The 8,354-nt window shown below is 50.6% G+C and overlaps 1 protein-coding gene across 1 annotated transcript; it reads left to right on the top strand.

The window, feature by feature from the left end:
• Positions 1–2,641: 2,641 nt before the first annotated feature.
• On the top strand, positions 2,642–4,176 carry LOC125556461. The gene has a single exon (XM_048719190.1). It carries the CDS (start codon positions 3,056–3,058, stop codon positions 4,025–4,027), a length of 972 nt encoding a protein of 323 aa, XP_048575147.1. The 5' UTR covers positions 2,642–3,055; the 3' UTR covers positions 4,028–4,176.
• Positions 4,177–8,354: the final 4,178 nt, after the last annotated feature.

Below are 8,354 nucleotides of genomic sequence, written 5' to 3' on the forward strand. Positions count from 1 at the left end.
GATGGGCTGAGGAAGAAGAAGGCGTGGGGTAAAAAGATGGATCCTTATCCTCCTATAAAGACAGTGAATATCAAGTGTCCCCCTCACAAGTCCAGATGGCAACGGGGACGAAACCCATCGGGTTTTACCTTCCCAAATCCATCCCCACGAGAAAATCGCAAACCCGTCCCCGTCCCCACCACCGTGCGCGGGGCTAGTTTTCCGCCCGTCCCCTAAACCCATCGGGTTTCGGGGAACCCGCGGGGAACCCATGAGAAAATCAAAATATTTAAACAAACATAGTGGCGACAAAGAATAACATTTTAACAGCAAAATAAGCACATTTCAGTAGCATAACTAGAGCAAATTTCAACAAAAACAACCCGACTTGGGACGTGAAGAGGCCACCATTGAGTTCGTCACTGGTGGCGACGCCCTTTCTCCAGATCAGACCGGCGGCAGGGGAGAAGACGTGGAGGGAGGAGGCTCGCCGGCGAAGATCGTGGTCGGCGGATCTTGCGAGATGGGATCAAGCCAGGCGGCGCCTGGGGTCCTAGGTTTAGGGTTAGGTATTATGTGGGAGAGAGAGATGAGGGCCCGAGCGAGGGGGGAAGGAGCGAGGGGGAAAGGAGCGGGCGATACTGGTTGTTTGGCCTTCGACACTAGGGGGTGGGGGGCTCGGTAGTTTTGGGTTGGGCCGCGCAGGAGCACTGGTTGGTAAAAAATGTATTTTGCCGGGTTTACCGAGTTTCGGGTTCGGGGACTACCGAAACGGGTGCAAACCCATGAAACATGTCGGGTTGTATAATGTGCCCAACAACAACCCCGCGGGGATGAAAAGACGCCCATCCCCGTCCCCTAATAGGGTAAAAACCCACGGGGACGCGGGTTTCGGGGCCCCGTTGCCATCTTGACTCACAAGCCTTAAAACCCGCCTATTCCCAAGGGGTCGTGCAAACGGCACGGTTGGATTACCCAAACCCGTATTGATGAGAATCCCGCAATAAGGGGAGACGATCTCTGCTTTGACAAGACATGCCAATGAAGACCGCGCCTCGAAACATGAAGCGGGAGGCTAAAAACGGTTTGAAATAATAATAAGGCCAGAACATAACGTCTCGCCAAAAAAGCTATCGGTAGACATGACTTATTTTGTTTAAGTATTTCACCCTTATGGTTCAGGGTTTTAACTACTGTACAGAGCCAGATATAGTTCTTTTTTCAGCTGCTTTGGAGTATTCGAAGGAGGAACCTGCCTTGCAATGCCGAAGAAAATCTGCGCGACAGACACATCGTCATTGAAGCCTGGTTCAGGGGCTACTGAGGGAGTCCTGGATTAGGGGGTCCCCGGGCACCCGAGCTATGCGACATGGGCCGTGAAGATACAAGATAGAAGGCCTTCCCCCGTGCCCGAATGGGACTCTCCTTTGCATGGATGGCAAGCTCTAGCGTTCGGATATGAAGTTTCATTTCTCTGTAAGCCGACTCTGTACAACCCTAGGCCCCTCCGGTGTCTATATAAACCGAAGGGTTTAGTCCGTAGGGGCGATCATAATCATACAGGCTAGACATCTAGGGTTTAGCCATTACGATCTCGAGGTAGATCAACTCTTGTAACCCCTATACTCATCAAAGTCAATCAAGCAGTAAGTAGGGTATTACCTCCATTAAGAGGGCCCGAACCTGGGTAAACATCGTGTCCCCTGCCTCCGGTTACCTTCGATCCTCAGATGCACAGTTCGGGACCCCCTACCCGAGATCGGCTGATTTTGACACCGACATGCGGCCCCACATGGCGGCTGGAGGTAGAAGGGGGTCACTGGCGGTGAGAAATGTGGAGAGTGGGGGTGGGGAATTGCGTAGCTCGGCGGCGGAGAGAGGCTGCAATTGGTCCACTTCCTCGCTCCGCGCTTCCTCGCGTCGTCCGACCGGACGCGCCGCTCGCGCTCGAGGGTCGCTGCCGTCGCCGGATCTGCTGTCGGAGCTGCGTCCGGAGCTCCACATGCGGCCACACATGGCGGCTGGAGGCGGAGGGTCACCGGCGGCGAGAAATGTGGAGAGGGGTGGGGAAATCGTAGCTCGCGGCGGGGGGGGGGGGTAGGGTTTTGACCGGCAAACGCGCCGCAAACTCGTAGATATAGTGATCGGGGTGTGCGGTTTGCGGGCCGCGGCAAATTTTTTTACGGGTCGGACGAGTATGCAGGCTTTGTTCTGGCCGGGAAATTGGGCCGAGCCCGCATGCGAGTATGCGGGCTCTGTTCTGACCAAAAAATTGGGACGAACCTGCATACTCGCCGGAATTTTGCAGGTTAACGGCTTTTGCGGGGTCTACTAGAGTTGCTCTAACATACAATGTGTCGAAGATGCCCTAAAGTTTCTTCTATAAAAATATACCTTCATCCTGGATGGTCTCGTCTTTTTAAAAGAATGGTGTTCGGCCGTCCTGCCAGTAGCACAGCATCTACCTAACGCCGGTCAGACCAACTAACAAATGGAAACGCGCTCGCAAAGAACTTGCCTCGAGTCCTCCTCCATCCATCCATCTAACAAAAAGAAATCATGTGCTCCTTTCTCCTACTATGAATCAAGAAGGTTGTTGACCACGCACGTTTGCCATGTGGGTGCCAGCTAGAGCTCTAACAAAGTCGATCAACAGCCATATACAGTATATGTGTGCATCTCCGACTAGGACATGTCCATGCCCATCCGTAGCTAAAGCTCGTGTTTTCGCGCCACCAATCCATATCCAGCTCAACGACGTGCTCCGTAGTACGAGTACGTATACAATACAATCTGTCGAGATCAGAGCTAGCCAGGTCAACCGTGCCACAAGAGAACGCCAGGCCAGTCAGTCCGGCCAACAAACAACACGCCTCGCTTCCTCCTCCTCCTCCTAGCATCCATCCGATTCCGAGCTCGCAACAAACCAACGATTAGCCATATACATCTCCGCCGCAGCTAGCTCGTCGTCGTCACACGCACAGGTGATAGACACGCTGATCTCGAGCTCGCAGCGTCCACGATCCAGGTCAGAACTCCATTGGAGCCAGCTAGCTCTTCTTTCCATAGACCTAGGATGGCCGCCATAGGCGCCTTCTTCTCGGGACAGGTCAACCGCGTCAAGGACGTGGCCAACCAGCAGCAGGCGCTGACCAGGCGCCAATCCGCCTCGGGCCCGGACTTCCCGGGGTCGGGGCACCGCCCGGCCGACCGCAAGACGTGGATGGCGGAGCTGGGGCCGGAGCGGCTGCGCGTGCACCAGGTGGTGTGGCCAGGCACCCACAACTCCGCCACCGCCGAGATCGGCGTCCCCTTCGTCACCCGCCCCTTCGCGCAGTGCCAGTCGCTCTCCGTCTACCACCAGCTCGCCACGGGCTGCCGCCTCCTCGACGTCCGCGTGCAGAAGGACCGCCGCGTCTGCCACGGCCCGCTCGTCGCGAGCTACACCGTCGACGTCGTCATCGACGACGTGCGGCGCTTCCTGTCCGAGACCGCCTCAGAGGTGCTCGTCCTCGAGGTGCGCACCGAGTTCGGCCACGAGGACCCGCCGGAGTTCGCCAAGTACCTCGTGGAGCGGCTGGGCGAGCACCTGATCCCGCAGGACGAGGCAGTGTTCCGCAAGACCATAGCCGAGCTGCTGCCGCGGCGGGTGATCTGCGTGTGGAAGCCGCGCAACTCGCCGGCGCCGGCGCGCGGCGGGCCGCTGTGGAGCGGCGGGTACCTGAGGGACAACTGGATCAACACGGACCTGCCGGAGAAGAAGTTCGACGGCAACCTCGCGTCCCTCGCGCAGCAGCCCGACCCGGCGGCCGCACGGAGGTTCCTCTACCGGGTGGAGAACACGCTGACGCCGCAGACCGACAACCCGGTGCTGCTCGTCGAGCCGGTCACGCGGCGCATCCACCGCTTCGCGCGCTTCTTCATCGCCCAGGCCTTCGCCAGGGGCCTCGGCGGCAAGCTGCAGGTCTTCTCCACCGACTTCATCGACGGCGACTTCGTCGACGCCTGCGCCGGCGTCACCAAGGCCCGCGTCGACGGCGCCGCGTGAGAGTCAAAGGCATGCATGGGGTAGGCCGGGGCGGCTACGCAGGGTGTGGTAAATTTCTAGTGTGTTGGCGTGATGGCGTCCATCTGAACGTGATGCCGTATTGCCCTTGTATGTTCTTGTTTGTGTGTACATAGTGAAGCGATGATGAACTATGTGTCGACTCTTCTTTTGTTTACAAAAAAAAAAAAATACTTTTCAACCTTGCTCTCAACTATGAAGATACATTGGCAAGTCGCAACTGCACTAAAAATCAAATGAATGGCATGTAAATGCTCTTCACCCTGCTCAACGTGCTACAGTGTATAGGGATGTCATTTAATTTGAAGATTGTGGTATTTGATTGATTGTCAACATATTCATCAACATACAAAAGCAATACAATACATTGTAGGCAAAGATAATGTAACCTCTAGTAGATTGAGAATATGTTAGTACAAGTGGGAAAGTTTTAAAAAATGCATTAGGCCACCATTAGAGAGGCAGCTAATTCCAGTAGGCAGGCCTCATGACGGGCTAAAAAAACGAAAAGTAGTGGCTATTCTCGGGTGTAGTACTACACCAGAGTTAGCAAAAGATTGAAAAAATGTGATCAAACATTGTCCAAAAAATCTAAACTTTTGGGACATGAAACATTATCAGATGTGTGAGGTTCTTGCAAAATTTCATCTAAAAATAATATATGAGGAGGTCTCACCAAAAATAACAAAACCACTGCTCAAACAATGCACAAAACTTTCAGCGATGATTTTGTTTTTTCGGCGAGAGCTCATCGGAAGTTATTTTTGGATGAAACTTGGCAAGAACCTCAAATATATGATAAAGTTTGATGTAGCAAAATTTCAGATTTTTTGGATTTCGTTTGATAAAGTTTTTTCAAAGTTTTTGCTAACTCGGGTGTACTATAGCTGAGAGTAGAAAATCCAGTCTCCAAAATAAAATACGCCAGGCATGTGACCTACACAAATCCATTGAACTGTAAAAATTGTCGTAGAACAGGTAGCAGAGTAGGGGCAGAAGTACAACCTGTATGCAGTCAGACAGAGGGATGGATTTCAAAAGGCTAAAATAAAATTGGTTGACACTCAAGTCTGCTATCAACAAAGAGAAACAAGCTATGACATAAGTCGAAACAAATATCAAAAGGTTGAAGTATAATACTCTAGCTTGTCCCTCGTCAAGTTAGTGCTAGATAGATCCATTTGAGAGACAAATTTGGAACAAGCTTTTTCAGAAGGAGGTAGTAGTATATTTTTAAAAGGGCGTCCACTAAATTTGCTATGACTAACCTTGGTCTCGTTGTCTTGCTGTCGATGCTGGCTCTGAACCTGTAGGTATTGTTTTGGTTGTACTAGTAATAGTAGCAGCAGCGGGTGCAGCTTCAGCACTTTGCGTTGTCATGCAAGCTGCTTCATTTTCAGTGGTTGAGGTAGTGCATTCCCGCCCACCACATGTCAAGGCATCTGAGAATCATACTTAAATCACCCAGAAGAACATATGCAACTCTTTTTTTTCCAGTTGAATCGAACAAGCATAAAGGTTGATGTCTCGCAGTTGCACTCGCATCCGTGCCATGTGAACTTGTACGTATTATTCAAAGATCGACTGAGTGCAAATAAAAATAGGTTTGGTTTGCTTTCAACTGCTAGTATGTCACACATGGAGAGAGGCCGGAGCAGGTAGTGCCTATTCTTCATCTGCTCTCCGTCAGCACGCCTCTTCCTCGCCCAGGTCCGCGCGCGTCAAGTCAACGGTGTGTAAGTGTGGTGCATGGGGTTGCGAGGGTTGGCATTGAAGCCTTGAAGGATTCCTTTGTTGCTGGGTCCGTCGTTGCGTGCAGAGTGTGGGGTGTGTTTGTCCTTGCAAATTTGTGTTTTCAAAACGCCTCCCATAACTCTTTGGCATAATGCAGGAACAGGAAGTATCCAAGTGCATGTAAAAACACGATTTGCTGGCATAACGTGTGAAGCAAAGCCGCGACATTCTTCTTGTCCATCTCCCTCTGCATACCTGCCCACGGACAGGAGAGCGCGCATGTATCAGCAGATCAACTCAGCATGGATAATATGATGATAGCTTAGTAGTGGTAATGAACCGGCAAACACGTTCAGAGGGAGTCCAGGAGATGGAACGGGTCCTTGACACCGTCCCGACCAAAGTAACTGCAGCTATGAATGAAACGTTGAATGCTCTGTATAGCCAAGATGAGGTAAAAAAAGGCTCTCTTTCAGATGTTTCCTACAAAGGCACCGGGTCCGGATGGTTTCCCTGCACACTTTTTTCAGCATCATTGGGATACGTGTGGGGAGGACGTCACTAGGGCAGTTCTGAGGATTGTGGAAGGAACGGAATCGGCCGAGTGCATAAACGACACTGTCCTGGTTCTTATCCCAAAGGTAAAAAATCCCACGCTTCTGTCTCAATTCTGTCCAATCAGCCTTTGTAATGTCCTATATAAGATTGCTTCGAAGGTGATAGCTAACAGATTGAAGGTAGTACTACCTGACATAATATCAGAGGAGCGGTCAGCCTTTGTGCTAGGCAGGTTGATTACAGACAACATTATCACAGCTTATGAGTGTTTGCATTTTATGAAGAGGAATAAAGCAAAGAAAAACCAGTCTTGTGCTCTTAAGCTTGACATGATGAAAACCTACGACAGGGTGGAGTGGCAATACCTAAAAGCTATAATGCTCAAATTGGGTTTTAGCACCAGATGGGTGGAGATCGCTATGAGCCTGGTAACCACAGTAAGCTTTTCTGTGTTGTTCAATGGGAAGAAACTGCAACAATTTAAACCTTCAAGAGGTATCAGACAGGGGGACCCAATATCCCCATACATGTTCTTGCTAGCAGCAGAGGGCCTTTCGTGCCTGATAAAATCAAAAAGTGAGTCATCCAACTTAAGTGGCCTACAGGTTGCCCCTACGGCGCCACCGGTAAGCCACCTCTTATTCGCAGATGACAGCCTGCTGTTTTTCAAGGCAAATGGTATGGGTGCAAACGAGGTGCATCATGTTCTGGAAACCTATTGTCAAGCGACAGGTCAGCGCATCAACAATGCAAAATCATCGGTTTACTTTAGCAAGGGGGTCCCTGACTCGGTGAGACAAGAAATAAAGGATGTACTCAATGTACCTAATGAAACCCTCAACGAAAAGTACTTGGGTATGCCATCTGATATAGGTAGCTCTAAGAATGGTGCTTTCAAGTACCTCAAGGACCGGTTGTGGTGCAAGGTCCAGGGATGGATTGAGCGAACCATCTCCTCGGCGGGAAAGGAGGTGCTAGTCAAGTCTGTTGCTCAAAGTGTCCCGGTTTTTTCCATGTCCTGTTTCAAGTTACCAAGAGGCTTATGTGAACATATCAACATGCTTATCAGAAAGTTTTGGTGAGGGAGTAAGGAAGGGAAAAGGAAGCCTCATTGGGTATCTTGGAGAACAATGACACAACCCAAGAGCATGGGAGGCCTGGGTTTCAAAGACTTTGAGCTGCTCAATCTAGCAATGCTAGCGAAACAAGCATGGAGGTTATTACAGAATGCGGATAGCTTGAGTGCCCGTGTGTTAAAAAGCATTTATTATCCAAATGCAGACATCCTTGAGGCTGAACTAGGGGGTCACCCGAGCCAAATATGGCGTGCCATAATTGAGGAGAGAGATACACTTAAACAAGGATTGATCAAACGCATTGGTAACGGAGACTCAACAAATATATGGACACAAAATTGGCTACCCAAGGAAGGTATGTTTCGGCCGTGTGGTAGTATTGCACTGGACCCACCAACCAATGTATCCGAGCTCATCATAAGCACCACAGCATCGTGGAACAGACCGTTGATTCAACAGACCTTCATGCCAATAGATGCTCAGGTTATTTTGGAAATCCCTCTGTGCACTCGGAACATACCCGACTTCTGGGCTTGGTACTACGAGAAACATGGCTCTTTTTCAGTTAGATCAGCTTACAACATGCTCGTTGCTACTAAGCTGCGAAGGGAGGCTTGGTTGGAAGGGCAGGCTGGCTCCTCTACTGTTGTTGCAGAGGCAGGAGCATGGAAAAGATTGTGGAAAACACAAGTCCCCGGGAAAATTCGCATGTTTCTTTGGCGACTCTCCAAACATTCTCTGCCAACCAACGACTTGAGAGCTCACCGTCATATGACTGACTCTGAGCAGTGTGGGTTGTGCGGATCTAGGGACTCATGGCGCCACTCATTACTGGAGTGCACAGCATCAAGGAGTGTTTGGGCCTTGATTGAGGAGGAGCTTACACATAAAATCATAGACAACACAGAGTCAAGCGCAAGACAGTGGCTGTTTACACTGAT

The sequence above is a fragment of the Triticum urartu genome, chromosome 5 (assembly GCF_003073215.2).
Source record: "Triticum urartu cultivar G1812 chromosome 5, Tu2.1, whole genome shotgun sequence".
NCBI classification, from domain to species: Eukaryota; Viridiplantae; Streptophyta; class Magnoliopsida; order Poales; family Poaceae; genus Triticum; species Triticum urartu.